Source organism: Olea europaea, unplaced genomic scaffold, assembly GCF_002742605.1.
Source record: "Olea europaea var. sylvestris unplaced genomic scaffold, O_europaea_v1 scaffold424, whole genome shotgun sequence".
Lineage (NCBI taxonomy): Eukaryota > Viridiplantae > Streptophyta > Magnoliopsida > Lamiales > Oleaceae > Olea > Olea europaea.
This window is the reverse complement of record NW_019262241.1, coordinates 306,124-322,856: the sequence shown is the minus strand read 5'-3', so window position 1 is coordinate 322,856 and position 16,733 is coordinate 306,124. Positions and strand designations below refer to the sequence as shown.

The 16,733-nt window shown below is 35.4% G+C and overlaps 2 protein-coding genes across 2 annotated transcripts; both read left to right on the top strand.

The window, feature by feature from the left end:
* The first annotated feature begins 7,158 nt into the window (after positions 1 to 7,158).
* LOC111387760 (two-component response regulator ARR2-like) lies at positions 7,159 to 9,635 on the top strand. The gene is made up of 5 exons (XM_023012343.1): positions 7,159 to 7,246; positions 8,202 to 8,351; positions 8,594 to 8,995; positions 9,135 to 9,211; positions 9,375 to 9,635. Exons 1-5 carry the CDS (start codon positions 7,159 to 7,161, stop codon positions 9,633 to 9,635), a joined length of 978 nt encoding a protein of 325 aa, XP_022868111.1.
* A 3,076-nt stretch (positions 9,636 to 12,711) lies between these two features.
* On the top strand, positions 12,712 to 13,851 carry LOC111387759. The gene has a single exon (XM_023012342.1). The coding sequence runs from the start codon at positions 12,712 to 12,714 to the stop codon at positions 13,849 to 13,851; it is 1,140 nt and encodes a 379-aa protein (XP_022868110.1).
* The last annotated feature ends 2,882 nt before the right edge of the window (positions 13,852 to 16,733 follow it).

Here is a 16,733-nt window from a genome sequence, read left to right as displayed (position 1 = left end):
TTTATACTAATGAATAAAAACGTCCAAAACCATCAAATTATGGTAATAATTTGATTCCATAAGAATTCTATTGAAACAAGGAAATTCGGCCAAAAATAGAAAATTCGCCAATTTTTTTTGCTTGTGCGGCCGCATGGTGTAAATCCATACGGTCACATGGTTCATCTCAAATTTCACTTTTGGTTTTCGGTATGCATGTATGCGGCCGCATGTGGTTTTGCCTATGTGGCTACATGGTGTTGTCTTCAGCCTCCGCTTTCGTCGCTTGATAACAAATTGATCCAAGTTGATCCGGCCTTCGACCCGAACATGAAAGTTGCTCCATTTTGAGACATGGTTCCATTAATGGTTTCTTGAACGAGCAATCTTATCGCTTGTTTTACTTGCTTTGCCCTTGATCGCGTCATTAGTCTGCCATCGACTATCAATGGGTCTCGTCTCGCACTTGCCTTCGTCGGGCTCAACTCCTGAGTCATATCAAGAAGAGCATGAGGATAAAAAAAAGGAGGTGAACACAAAAGATTACCATCAACAGGAGCAGGGCTTTCATCGTTTTCTGGCAGGGTCTTCAATACCTCATCAAGATTAAAGTCCATATCTGTATGCACACATCAAAACTCATCAGTCTCGAAAAACTAAAAGCAAAAAATAATAAGTGAACGTGTGTGCATGAAACAAAAAAAAAAAAAACGAAGAAAACAACCTACCAGTAGGACGACTCATCCCCACTATCAACATGTTTTTCATGGTCAAGACTGATCCTAAGTCAGGTGCGAGAGGCGATACATCAACCAACTCTTGGATTTGAGCTTTTAGAAAGGGGATAATTTCTACTTGGCTATTGAAGAGATAAATTTGGGGGTGTCGCCAATTGGTGTTAAAAGAGAACCGATCTGCTGAAGGCTGGATGAAGAAGAACCGAGACTTCCATCCGCTATTCAAATTTCTAAATTTATGAAATTGCAAAGGAACCCTGGTGGTAAAATAGACGAATGCATTACCCTGAACTAGCTCATGCATTTCGAAGACACACCTGAAAAGGTCTATGGAAAGTGATATTTTCCTTTTTAGACAAACATATAGGAAATATAACGCCTTTCTCCACGCGTTGGGATTAATTTTACTAGGAGTAAGGTGGAACTTATTGAAAATCAACACAAAAAAGGGATGAATGGAGAACCGAAAACCCCCGTTCATAACGTCCTTGTACACGGCTACCTCGCGGGGATCGGACCCGGGGAGTCTTTCTTTAGGACCGGGGGCTCTATAGACATAATCATCAACTTGGTCATACTTACCTAGACATTTTTCCAACTTAAGTGGTGAATTGTAGATACTATAACTTTTTGTGATATCTAGGGGGACAACCTTACCAGCCGGGTCTCGCCCAATTTCTAAATTTTTGTTTGGAAATTTGGTAGAACTAATATGCCTCTTTGGGGATTTTGGGACAAACGCCTGAGAATCGATTGAATGGGTTTCACTATCAATGTCATAAAGAGATCTATCGGACGAAGGGGGCAAATCACTATTGAGTCAAGTCGAGAGACCGGATGGGCCACGGAGTTCAGAAGAGGTCGGATGACAGCCAGACAGAAGGCTGGCTGTCGATCGACCAGCCAAGGGGCTTGTCGACAAAAGTCGACCAATGGGGCCGATCGGTCGACCAGCCCCACTGGTCACCGGTCGGCCCCCCGTGGGCTGGTCGGACCCTTTCCGGTACCCTCCGATGAAGGTCCGGTCGAGTCACCACACCTCCATCACTATTCTCATTGGAAGGAGAAGAAAGAATAGTCTTATACATGACAACAAAAAAAGATGAAGAGAAATTCAAAGCAAGACTTGGGATTAAAAAGGAAAGAAAATTACCTTAGAAGGGAGAAAGCCAGGATGTTGAGAGAAAATGAAAGTGATTCTTTGAAGTAAAAATCGCCCCATTTTATAGACACAAGAATTCAAACTTTTTGGGGAGAAAATTCCCTCCAACATTAGGACCATTGATGGGGTGCCATGTGTACAGTAAAATTGTTACCTGATTTCGATTGCATTGCTCGACTTGCTAATACGAACTACTCATTTATCATTTTAAAAAAAAGAAAAATTTTCAAACCAACCCAGATAAAGAAAATTGCTACCCCTCGTCGAAAACATCGACAAGGGATAGGGTGGCTAATGATATAGGTTGGTAGAGGAAGCCACCCTCAATGACAAACAAGATGGATCGCTGTACTTCGATGCAAGGCCATCGATCCTTAAGGGGTGCTCTACCACTATCCCCAAGTGGTGCTCGACCACCATCCACGGCCATTGACCCTCAGGGGCGCTCTACCACTACTCTCAGAGGGCACTCTACCACTATGCGAGGCCGTCGACCCCTCCCCAGGGGCGCTCTACCACAACCCCCAGGGTGCACTCTACCACAACCCTCAGGGGTAAGGATGTAAACGAGACGGACCAAGTCGGCTCGCGAGCCTAAAGTTTCGGCTCAGGCTCGGCCAGGTTAAAATGACCGAGCTTTTTTACGGGCTCGAGTGCTCGGCCAAAAAAAAAAGCTCGGCCCGAACTTTTGCTCGGGCTTTTTCCGGGCCGAGTAGGCTCATTTTTTTTAAGGCAGTAGTTTTGCTGCCTTTTAAGGCAGCCTCAATGAATTTTTTTTAAAAGCTCGCGAGCTCAAGGGCCGGCTCAGGCTTTTCCCAAGTCGAGCCCGAGCCGACGAACCCAATTGCCATTCCTACCCAGGGGCGCTCTACCACTACCCCTAGAGGTCACTCTACCTTTACACGAAGTCTTCAACAACATGGAATTGCCTATCCAAACACTTAGCCATAAAACTTCTAGTGAATTGACTAGGTTCCATGGCGATTAATAGAGGTACAACCTCTAGGCGGGAAGTTAAAGACCCCCCACTCAGAGTGTGGGGGTAGTGTGAATGCCAACGTGGGACACGTGGCACCACAACCGCCCAGTGGTTATCCAGCTCCCAATATCTATAAATACTCTTGGATGTGACACAGGTAAAGGGATCTCTCTCTCTCTTTCTCTTTAGCCAATTGAATTCCAATTGCATTTTTTTCAAGTCTATAAACTAATTCTCACACCGGAGGTAAAACGGGGGAGGAAGCCCTGCCTTCGTTTTTCAGGTCACACACACTTGACGGAGTAGTCGGAACGTCGAACGCCATCAGGCAGATAGAAGGGTATTGTTCCACAACCATTTCAAATAGCATGAGCCAAAAACTTGTAAACAAGAATAATCTGGATGTTGTTTATGAATTTTATAATAATGAGTATCAAACGTAATAGCTGAAGATGGTAATCTGTTCTTCAAAAAAAAAAAAATGCACTATGAAAGGCTTCCACCCAAAATTGTTTAGGAAGACCACTGTGAAATAGCATGCTCATCCCAAGTTCTCTTATCAAATGATCTTACTGTTCAACTAATCCATTTTGTTGCTAAGTATATGGACAGGAGATCTGATAAACTATTCCTTCATTCTTAAAATGCATAGTCAATATGGCATTACTCCATCTGACTGAAAGATTTTAATTTTTTTTTTGGTCAAATTGCCTTTGCAGGTAGCTCTCAAACACAATAAAGATTTGAGGTGTAAGGGAATAAACCAGCATTATTTTGAATAACCATCAACAATACAAGCATAATATTGAAAATTACCAATAGATGAAACTGGTGCTGGACCCCATAGATCAGAATGGATTTTTCCAAACAATTCAAAACTAGCAGACTTAGATTGATGTTGTGCTGAGCAATGGATCACCAAGATGATTTTTCGGGCTTAGTTTCTCCTTTTCAATCAACAATCATCCAACCTCTGTCCACTGGGATCGCCCCACTTGCTTCCTTCGATTTTGCATACTGAGAAAAGCCAAACCCATACAACTTACGGTTGTCGAAATTTACCCGCTTAGGAGGCCAAAACAGAAGACAAAATCACAAAGATAGTAACCACGAAGGCAGCGAGGTGAGTGAACAAAAAGCAAATAGAGAGGACTCGAGAGGGTTAGCCGTTTTCACGCACAGAAAGACCAAGGAAGAAGACCCATAAAACTAAGTAAAATGGGAATTTAAGGTAAGTAGCAATTAGGGCATAGTAATGGGTCAAAAGGCTCAAGACATGATAAATGGGCTACCAAGTGATTTACCTTTCATTGGCCGTCCACTAATTAAATTAGGTTGCTACAAATGGCTCATTAGCTTTTGGGTCGGGTCATTTCAATTGTCATGTCGATTTATCGTTCAATCACTTGGTCGATGTCAATTGAGAATATAATTGAGTTACAACATAGCCTGTGGAGGTAGTTTGACAACAATTTGCCCAACAATTGAGAAAAAGGAAATTTACTTAATTTGCCTAATTGGCAACTCTAACACAGAATAGTCCTTTTATTTGTACCAGAACTTTTGATTAATCTCGCTTTTTTCTTACGATTTACACTTTTGTCCCTAAACTTTTGTTTTCTTTCATTTTGGTCCTTTTTCGCATCTTGTCTTTTAAATTCCGTCAATATAGTCCTACAAAACGAAATGATATAGAATTAAGTCATAATTCAAATGCTTTGATCAACAATTAGTTATATTTTGTGGCCCAATAAGTGTATGAAAATGTACTTATTAAATCGCTTAGACCTTAAAATACTATATGTATTCTTGTGGATGTCCAAGCCTAAGGTGTCATACCTCCTATGTAGTGTCAAATAATCTGTTTGAGAAATGCATTTCATGAGGAAGTGATAAAACGTACAGATCACACTTGCGATGTCCTGTCATCAGTATACAACCTGTTTTTAACTCCTTAACATAGAAGTTTGCATTAGCAAATTCACAATTGAGGGAAAACTGGTCAGTAAGATGACTAACATATAACATGAGCTAACGATGGAACTAACAAAAATCACTCAATATCAGATTTTCTTTTCCATTTTTGGACTAGTGTGTCACCAATAGCGTTAATGGAAAGAGCGTCTCCATTACCAGCTATAACTGAATCAGTTCCTAGATATGAGGGCAAGTTGAATAAAAGATTAGAATTACCTGTCATGTGGTTTGAAGTACCTATATCAGTTGTCCATTCTGTCAGTTGTCCATTCTGTGAGGTAGGTTGAAATCCCAGACCTTTGGAGGTAAAATCATTTTCTAAGGAACGATTATTATTATTACCATATTGGTTTCTTTGGCATTGACTATAAAAAGCAAGGTGTTGAGGTTCATGCCAATGAACAGGTTATTCATAGCCTTGAAGTAAGGAGATAAGCTCTGAATAAGCAGGCATTGGAGGTTTCAGCATTGTGGTTGTAAAGGTCACATATCGTGGACCTAGACTCATGAGAAGATAATACACCTTCTCTCGATCTTGAACTGGGTGACCAATTCCCGCTACGCTGGCGTATAATTTTTTGAAATAGCGAAGATGCTCTATTAAGGAAATTGTAGCATCCTTCTTCGCATAACCCAGTTGTTGGCGCAAGGTAAATTCCCTTTCTTGGGAATCCTGAGTATATGCTTCTTGGAGTCCTTTTCAAACTTCTTGGGCAGTTTGAAGACCTACAACCTGACCAGTGCTTCCTATGCAAATGTGCCAATTATCTATCCTCGAATTAAGTGATTTGATTTTCTCTATTTGATATATTCCTTACTGAATTTGAGGTTCTCTGTGTTTGCAGTTTACAGAGTATATGTTAAGGGATAAAATCCCAAATCGAATAGAGATGAAAACATAGAATAACTTTTAAGGTCTTCGACTATTCCTCTTAACAAAGTTGACATTTTAAGATGGAACTCAAAGTTTTAACATGGTATTAGAATCCATTAAACTCCAACGAACGATTTAATCCGATTAAGCCTCAAAAAATGAGCATACGAATTTCAAGATTGGTTTGTTTAAAACGAGCCTCCATCTTGAGGGAGCATGTTAAGAGATAAAATTCCACATTGAATAAAGATGAAAATATAGACCAACTTATAAAGTTTTGGATTGTTCCTCTTAACAAGTTTGATCTTTTAAGATGGAACCCCAAATATTAATATATGTTCCACAATTGGCGTTTTCTTTGTCCACACATTTTTGTGGGACCTGGTAATTATAAATTACAACTTGATGGCAAAACATGCTTTATATCACCTAATAATTGATACACAAGTTTGGTAACCATTTAATTTTCTTATCCATATCCAGATATGATAAGTAAAAACACAATTGATGAAATGTAAATAAATTTCTATGCAAAATTCTTAATGACAACAATCTTGTTCACTAAGTTAGAAGTATCAAAGGAAATAAGACATGCATGGTTGTAACCCAATATTAATTATGTGATTGGGTCAAAACCGAGATTGGTAAATATTAAATATCATCAATGCAGTTTGAATAAAAATCTCTTGCAAGGCAAGATTAAAATAACTCCAGTTATATTACTTGTTAAAATGAAATTACAAATAATGATAATATAATGTATTATAAATGGGAAAGAGAAGCAAAGAAAGAGTGTATAGTGAGTTGACACTAATTAATAAGTTTCTACGAGACAATTTCACATTTTCTCGAAAGTATAACTCGAAAAATATGTATTTATACTCTTATGCATACGAATTTGACTTTTGAAGAGTTCATTCCTTGTACGAATAAAAGCCTATGGTGATGTAATATGTTTGTCATGCCAAAATAAGAAAAAAATGTACTCAACGCATTGAGAAAAGCATTTAACTTCCTAATTATCATTAAATATGTGGTCTTGCAAGTGGTCAACAGGCATTGAGACCATTTAACATTTGGAGTTTAACCATTCATTCACATACAAATCTATAACGCTACAAGGTTTTCTTTAAACGTTACAAAAGAAATTTAACTATTCACCAGCTTTGAAATTTATTATTATTATTATTATTATTTTGTCAAAAAGTAGTACACTTTGTTACCAAAACACCTATAATATAGCTGTCTCTGCATTCTTGCTTACCCTACTCTTGTGTCACACTCTTCAATACTCTTCTCTTTTAACAATCATCTCTTCATTCGATTCTCTTGGTTGTGATTTAATTTCCAACATATTAATAGAATAGTGAATTCAGACATCATGTTGGAAATAGGAGGGTTTTGGCCAAATGATGGTGGAAACACTTCATTGATTTCTTACAATAAAGTGATGGATGAGGTTCATGTGCTGCTAGTGGATCATGATTCTGATTTTCTGATTTCTACAGCAGAGATGTTAGAGCTATGCTCATATAAAGGTAGACAAATAAAAAATTAACTCATCGTTCATAAAATAAAAGATCAAGAAAATTTTTCAAAGTCTTCTTAAATTTCTCTTTTGATTCAATTTCATTGCATAAATATGGTTTGAATAATTTACAGTGACCAGAGTTTTAGCAATAAATCATACAAGAGACTATACTTTTGTTGTTAAAATTTCTTTTTTCTTTATTTGGAATTTCATTTATAGTTGTTTTGTATACTTAATTCGAAAAATAGTTTGTTGAATATTTGATATTCATACGGAGACTTGATTTTTCTTTTGTTCTCAACTGTCATTAGACTCGTTCCATTGATACAGTGGATCAGCATCCAACCATGCTTAGATAATATATTAAATTTCTATGCAATATTTTGTTATGACGATGTTTGAATATTTATTGAATGCAAGTTACCCACGCTATTATGGTATTATAGCCGTAAATTTATTTATTTATTGTTGTACATCAAAACCTGATACAACTTATATTAATAAGGTTGCTAGTTTATTTAAGGTTACCCCTTTTCTTGTCCAACCAATTAATTTTGGACGAACATATATCATTTGATATATATATTTTTTTCGTCGCAGTTCTCATGCAAGATAATTCATTTTTTTTCCCACTGAAATTAACTGCTTCATTCTAGTCAATGAGATAAAAGAATTATCAAGAATTTTCAGACGTTTTTGAGAAATGGATGTGTTGATTTATAAAATGAAGAAAAGTTATTTCACAGAAAACTTTTCACAGAAAAGCTAAAGTTTTCTTTCATCCTTTACTATTATTATTATTATTATTTTCACTTAATTTTTCCTTATTCATAATTAAAAGGCCTTCTGTTTTCATTTTATTTCCTTTAGCCAAGTAACTTGCCTTTACTAATATGTTGTATGTTTTTGTGCTGTCATTATTTTCCTTGTTACTAATTAGTTGTCCTAAATGAATGTCACAGTTACATATGTTGAACTTGCTTCGACTGCTTTATCAATGCTTTCAAGTGGAAAATCAAATTTCAATCTTGTGATGGCAAATATAAACTCACCCGACATGCATGGATATAAGCTTCTACAACAAGCAGTCAACATGGACATACCAGTGATTCGTAAATATATATTTCTCGATCCTTATTAATATTCTTGCCTATTTATTTCCCTGTTGGAGGAAAGATGGGTTTACTAACTTCTCCAAAACAAAAAAAAAAAAAAAAAAAAAAAGAAAAAAGAAAAAAAAGAAAAAGAAGGTCTCATGTTTAATAATTTTGAATTCGCAACAAGATTTAAATTTTCTAGTCAGTCATCTAAATTCATATACTTATTTTCCTTGCAAACATTGATTTTAATTCAGTGATGTCTGTTGAAGACAATGCATTCCTTGCAATGGAAGCTCTGGCAATTGGAGCTCTCCTCTGTATTGAGAAACCAGTTACATTGGAAATGTTAAAGTACCTTTGGCAGCATGTGGCGAGAGAGAAAAAGGGCATTTATAAAGAAAAAGAAAGGCGAATGGGAACGATTGAAGAAAACAATAACATGAGAGGGATTGAATTTAGAGGAGAAATTGAGGACGAACACAATATCATTGGAAGTGGCAACATGAAGGACAAAATCCATGAAGGAAAGAAGAAAATATCAGAACCAGAATATCAAATAATCAACAATAAGGTTAAGAGAAAATTAGTACATACTGAGTGGACTCAAGAACTTCATGGAAAATTTATGGACGCTGTGGGGCAGCTTGGTGAAGGAAGTATGTTTTGTTCCCTTAATAATTGCATAATGACACTAATATATCTCTATGTATATTGTGTTTTGAGTGTGGGCCCAAAAATATATATACCCTATTGTAACGCAAGATATATGTATATGTTTTGTGTTTGAAAATATAGTGTGTTTCCCTAAAGAGATCTTGAAGCTGATGAAAGTGCCTGGCCTATCAAGAGTGCAAGTAGCAAGCCATCTTCAGGTTTGTTTTCCATACATGCTTGGAATGATGGACGTGATTAATGAAGAAAGGATTGTGCCAATATCCATTATTTGTTTTTCGATTTTCGTTTACTAGTTTAATTATCTTGTAGTTTCTAATTTATTCTTTGTTTTTTTTAATTGTATTTTATATTTTTATACAGAAATGCAGGAATAACAATTGGCAACTTCCTGAAGGGCAAAAATATCAAAAAAACAATGTTCCTGCGGCATCTTTATACACAGATCCTTCAGGCCAAAACAAGCCCAGAAGATTCGGTTCAATGCCTCGTCTAATGAAAAACAGTTTTATACTTCCCCAGGAGAAAGCCAGCGAAGGCTCTAAAAGCCATTTTGAAAAGGAAATTTCCAATTATGTTGGACATGAAACTACAACTATGGCACCTATCAAGAATTCTCACTAGCTCTATCATGAATCTGGTCCAAGTAATGTCAGAACTTGCTCAAGTCCTTCATCAAACCCTATATTTTCATCTACGGTTTCTTTAATTTTCCAGACATGGACTATTTGATTCATAGTTATTCTAGTATGCACCAAGGATCTGTCACGAACATGAATTCAAGAACTTCTCCAGAAGCCTTTCATGATTCCAATTAAGTTTACCCTGATCAACAGGTATAATATTCCTAATTCCTTGTAAAAACATTCTTACATCGGTGTTCCAGGAAATCTTATTATCCTACCTTGTATATGTAAATATTTCTCAGAAACTACATGATATATTTGCAATTTGTTGGGGATTTTACACCCTTAAACATATTTTCAATACAAACATGAAATTGAATATAGAATTGAGAAGCCCCCATTCTCCTTTTTTTTTTTTTTTTTTTTTTTTGAAAAATGTGTGATTGAAAAAGAATAAAAAGTTTTCGATTTACGTATAATATTATTTTATGGAAGATTGTGTTGTTAGTTTTCGATTTACTTGTAATATTATTTTATAGAAGATTGTGTTGTTGAAAATAAAAGAAAGAAAAAAATATAGAAAGAGAATGGGGGCCAAATGAGGGCGAAATCAAGTCTATACAAGTAGACAAATTCGTGTCTTTCCATACGTCAATGAAAGACATTTCCTTCTTCAATTTAGAACCTTTCATATAACAGAAAGAACGCATTTCTGAAATCAAATACAATATAAATAAATTAGCGACAAGAAAATGGAGATACAAGTGTAAGATTGGTCGAGGCAAGTGAAACACTCTTTTCTTAAGATGAATTTGCCCCGCATCAGTGCGTGGCGCAATGCGGTGATCTATTGCTTGCCTGGTGCTGGTCTACCGCTCGAGCAGTGGCCTCACATGCTGAATTCCGGTTCTTCCTTCAAAATTTGGACCACAATTTCTCATTCATCTGAAATTAGTTTTTAGATTCCAAATATACTACGACAATCTATTCTATGAGTAGAATAAGTTAGTATATTTAGTTTCGTAAATCGTATCAAGTTCGAATATGTGGTCAAAATTGACACAAAATCACTTTTCAAGTTTGTATTTAACCAAAATTCAATTCTAAAACCAGATTCCAACACAATTTTGTTAGGAAGATGGATTGAACTAGATATTATCAGTGTTCTAAATAGCGTGCCAATGCATACGCCAATGTGCGCATTGGTGCAAGGCAAGCCTAAGGCGCCAAGCACTTATTGGCGGTCAACGGACGCGGGGCGAGCTTAAGGCGCCAATGCGCGCCTAGGCGGGGTTATGCACGCCTTATTAGGTTTTTTCTTTTTTTTTTTTTTACAATTCTTTTAAGTTAAAACTTATAATTTTTAAATAATTTGTAATTATTAAATAGTTTTTTTATTGATTAAAAATTTAAAATAATATTAAAATAAGAAAACACTTTTTAACGCATTTGCCTCGCCTAATCTTACATTGCCCTTAGCTTGGCATCAACGCATCACCACGCATTATGCCTTTTAGAATACTGGATACTCTAAATGAAGAAAAAAGTTAAGATATACATTGTACAGTTTAGTTGTATTAAGCATTCCATACATAAATGTGTGCATGTTTCTGTTCATGTATCTATCAACAAACATGCACATATTTATTTATTTGTTTATTTGTTCTATACAAACACAGAGTGATAGACAGAGAGAGACTTTGGCTTGATGAAATTTATTGAGTATCGACTGACTTGTGCTTCAGAATTCAGCTATGTCAAACGTGGAATGCAGGAGCAAGTGGAGTTTAGAGGCATCAAACTTCGAAAGGGATTCATCAGAAACTGGAGTCCAAGAAAACAAAATCACTTTGAGGCCAAGAATATAGAATAAAGTGTGCACATGCAGAGATATTTAGCAGCCCATACCATATCAAACTTTCTAAGATTTTATTTTTCATTTCTTTTTAGATACAAGAACATGATATAAATAAATCTGGTCATTGATGATTTGCCGAACAGGAAAAAGCACCGATGTTAACATGATATAAGTAAATCTGTTGGATACCCCTATTTCCATCGTCAGGCTAACGAATTTGAATAGAGTTTTTTGATTGAAGATCTGTAAATTCAGTCATAGAATTCAACGAATCACTTGAAATAGAAAAACAAGCATGGTAGCCCTTCGAATTTTTTATCCACGAGCACAAAATGAACCGATACAATAAGCAAAAATAAATTTTGGGTCTAATTTTTTAATTACAACAAATTTCTTCAATAAATTAAGAATAAAAAAGGAGTACAGAATGAATTGTTGCTACGACAAACTTCATGTGATTTTGCCTAAAAAATTGCAATGGATAATGACGTAAATGTTATTTTGATGCACCTCATTGATGAAAGAAAATAATCCATCATATATTGTCAAACAATAATTCCATGTTCGATTGTAATTAGTCCCCATGTTACGCTTGATATTTTTATTTTTGACCTATGCTTGAGTTGCCATAATCTTGTATATTAGTTTAGTTTCCAATCACAGCCTTGATTAGTTACATCATTGTGTATATATATCCTCGTAATTACACAGACGAATACTATTTACTTAAACTAAAATTGTCATGGTAAGAGAGCATTTTTGTTCCTAGCCAAAAAAATAATTAAATAAATAAAATAAAAATAAAAATAAAAATAAAAATAAAGAGGAAAGATCCTCTGCCAAGAACCTTTATTTCATCACCTTTTCTAAATTCCTTCTTCATCATGTATTGGAAGTTGACAAGGCTGCTGACAAAGCAGCTGAATTGGAAAGACATGAAGGATCTGGTTGAAGAATCAGTAGTACAATCAACAATTGAACAACTGACAGCCAGCTTGCAATAACAGAATGAGAATTCTCTAGAAGAAGGAAGATGAATTTTTGTGTTAGTTAGGGAATTTGTTGAGAGAACGTGTTTGTAAATTATTCCTTCTAGAATAGCCTATTTTTGTGTATGTATGTATAATTTTGCAAGCAGAAAAATCAATACAATGATTTACTTCATTTCTGCCCCAATCGTTCAACTAATTTTCTTTGTTATAAACTCATTTCTAAAATGGTATCAAAGCCAGCCTTAGAAGATTCAAGTGCTGGAGATACAAATACTGATCAAAACCAAAATCAAAGCCAAAATCCAAATGCTAATCAATCTGGCAATTCATCAAACTCTATAAACCTTGATCCTACTCAGCCTAATAGCCCATATTTCATTGGAAGCAATGACAATACTGGAGCCTTGCTCGTAACTCACACCTTGGATGCTAACAATTATCATTCACGGGCGAGATCAATGAAAAGAACATTGAGAATCAAAAATAGATTGGGATTCATTGATGGATGCTTAACTGAACCAGCAAACCCGAATAACCTACTCATGGAATACTGGTTGCGTTGTAATGACATAGTTATTACCTGGATACAGAACACAATGGCAGTTGACATCAAATGTAGTACCACATATGCTGAAACGGCGCATCAACTATGGATTGAGCTGGAGCAACGTTTTGCTCAACAAAATGCACCTCGAATCTTTGAAATCAAACAAGCCATAAGTATGCTGTTGCAAAACCAAGATCCTATAAGTGTTTATTTCTCCAAATTCAAAACACTTCTAGATAAACTCATGAACTATGAAGCTGTACCTAACTATAATTGTGGAGGTTTGAAGACAGTCATTCAAAATCAACAAAGGGACTGGGTAATGAAATTTTTAATGGGTTTGAGTGATTCATATAAAGGAATTAAGGCACAAATCCTGTTGATCAAACCATTTCCCAGTTTAAATGAAGTTTACTCGATAATACAACAGGAAGAGAAAAGAAGGGAGATATCAACTGAAGGATACTTACATGAATCTATGACTCTTCTTGCAAAGGGAAATTTCAAAGAAAAGGGAAGGCAAAACACTTATTCGCAGAAGAAAGATAGATACTACTGCACTTTTTGTAAAATTGGAGGACACTCACTTGATAGATGCTTCAAGGCAAACCCAGACAGACCAATTTGTGCCCACTGTCAGATTCCTGGCCATCAAGTGGACAAATGTTACAAAGTTCATGGCTATCTTCCAGGCCACAAATTCAGTGGAAAGGAAAAGGCATCAGCAAATCAAGCTATGGCATCTTTATCTCCTGCACAAGGGGTTGGAAATAGCAAATCCAGGTGTTCTTGTTTCATAAAGTGGACAGTAGATTAATAATTTAATTTTCCAGTTTTGGGTTAGTTGTTGGTAGTTTCATTGCGTGCTCTTTAGTTTGAATGATCTGATTGATTGGAAAATTTATTATGTGATTATGCAAATGCAGTGACTCAATTGGTTTAGATTTGATTAATTGGCAATTGTTTAGGGAACATCATAAACAATGAAAAAGTTTACATTATCGCAACGCTTTCAAAATATGAGACCTCGTAAAATTCAGTTGTTTAAGTTTACGAATACAGAGTAAGGTTGAAATTGTATTGTATATTTTCATATATATATATATATATATATATATATATATATGTGTGTGTGTGTGTGTGTGTGTGTGTGTGTTTGTGTGTGTGTGTGTTGACTAATTTATAATATTATTTAATCAAATTTTAATAAACGACCGGCCGCCGGTCGGATCGGACTTTTACAATCGTTGATTGTCGATAGCCAATGGTCAAAGTTAACCTCCGCCCTAGCTGAATGTTCATGCTGGATTCGCCCTTGGTTTCGACCCACAACATTCTCAATCTCACCCAAAAAGGACAAGATAACGGTGTTGATTTGGAACCACAAAGGGAAGAAGAAAAACAAGGAAACAAGGCTAAAGAAGAGAACAAAATCAAAGGAGAAGCCATTAGTTTTTGGCAACAAAGGGCTGTTGATTTCTCTCATAATGCACACCTTATTCTTTCTTTTTCTTACACAAATTGCACACAAAATGGCTAGGTCAAAAGCAATATATATATAGGATATGTTAGGCTTTAGTTGGACCAATAAAAGGTTTGAATTGGCCAAGATTCAAAGCCATCCAATAGGTAAATAGGTATGGACCGTGAGCAGTATTAATTTCTGATTACCGACTCACCTGTTAAATTCAATATGTGGCGACGCCACCACAGCCATGGCTGTGTATTGTTTTTTAGTTTCTATTATTGCTTTGACAGAAGTCAATATCGTTTCTATTAACTGTAGGACAAGCAATAAAAATTAGCTTCTTATTCCCATTTGAATTAGAATGTGGAAGTTCATCATGTGCACAGTCATGATTGCCCAATGCTCTAATCGTAGATAGCCATAAAATGCGGAAGTTGAACTCCACTAATCTTTCCATTGTAAATCTTGAGCTGTTTTCTAGGAGCATTTGCTAAAAGGGATGGTTTAAGATTTGAGTTGATCCATTGGTAATTAATTTAGTGCAATGTGAAGAACAGAATTAGGGAACAGAGGAAGAATTTGGTGCACCAAAAAACTCCATGAAGATGAAGAGGAAAGTGGGAAAATATTAGTACAATATCAGGCCTTTTAAGTCATAAATGAAAGTACACCAACTTCATAATCATGATTTTCACGACTCTTCATCTGAAATGACTCTGGTATGTGAGATTCATTTTATAATGTGGCTTCAATGTTTGTGATCAAGAAATAAAATTGTGATAAATTATTAGACCTTATAATTTGACCTACGATTCGTTCTTTTCATTGTTAAATAAGTTGTGATTAATTAATTTGATAATTTATGATCAATAAATAAGTTGCGACAAGATAATTTGATTTTTTGTGACCTTACAATGAGTTGAAACTAGTTAATTTGATATGTTATGATTAATAAATAATTTGTAACATATATTGTTGGTCTTAAATTAATATAAGTTGTAGTCACACAATAATTGGTCACATTCACATAACAATTGGTCACAATGAACACATTATAGGGCACAAACATTTACAGTGAAAATAGATATTTCATTGTTTGAATGATTGATCATCATTTAGACAATTAGTTACTTATTGCATTGATGGAAGACTCCTAATAAGTTAGAACATTGCATAATTGACTCATAGGCAATAGGTGTTAGGAATTACATTCATGTTATGTGTGATCTAGGTAAATAATCGTTTGACTTAATGCATCTCTTATGCATATGAATTCAAACAAGAAATAGGGCCGGGTCGTGCTTAGAACATGTTTAATTTATCTAGAAAAAGAAGGTTAAACATGACTGGATTATCGATTGTCATGGATACTTGAAAAACACTAACTTAAATGATTTGAAAATTGGAAATAGAGATAAATAGGTGAATTCTGAATTCCAATAACCCATCACATTATTTAATAAAAATCCATATCTTTACATAGTCGTAGCTAATTTAGATATAACAAAAGTTAACTCTTTTGCGTTATAATAATCAAATTTGATTGAAACTGGTAAAGTATAATTACAATAATATTATCTTTATTTTGCACAAATATCATCTCTCATAATTTAATCAAAATTAAGTGAGGTTATCTGTCGAATAGACCATTATCCATTTCTTTTTATCCTTTGAGCTGGATGACCATTATCCATCTCTCATAATTTAATCAATATTAAGTGATTAATTTATTGGTTATCAAATTTGCTTAAATTTAGATTATTCTTTGAAAAAGGTTTTAACAACCAATTCACCTCCTTTTGGTTAGCTATTCTTAGGTTATCAGGTCGAAGGATTGGGTCATTGGTTCTTAAAAAAAAATGTATCTTGGGAGGATTGAAGGAGTTGGTCCATGGTCCCAAACACAAAGTGCCTTGGACAGTTGAAGGAACCGATCCTTGGTCCTCAACAAAAATACCTTGGATGGTCAAAGGAGTCAATTCTTAACAAAAAGTGACTTGGATGTTCGAAGGAGCTTGTCCTTGTTTCTCAACACAAAGTGCCTTAGATGGTTGAAGGAACAGGTCTTTGGTTCTTAACACAAAGTACCTTAGACGATTGAAGGAGTAGATCTTTGGTCCCCAATACAAAGTGGTTTGGATAGTCAAAAGAGTCGGTCATTGGTCCTCAACATAAAATGTCTTAAACGGTCAAAAGAGTTGATTCTCGATCTTTAACACAAAGTGTCTATG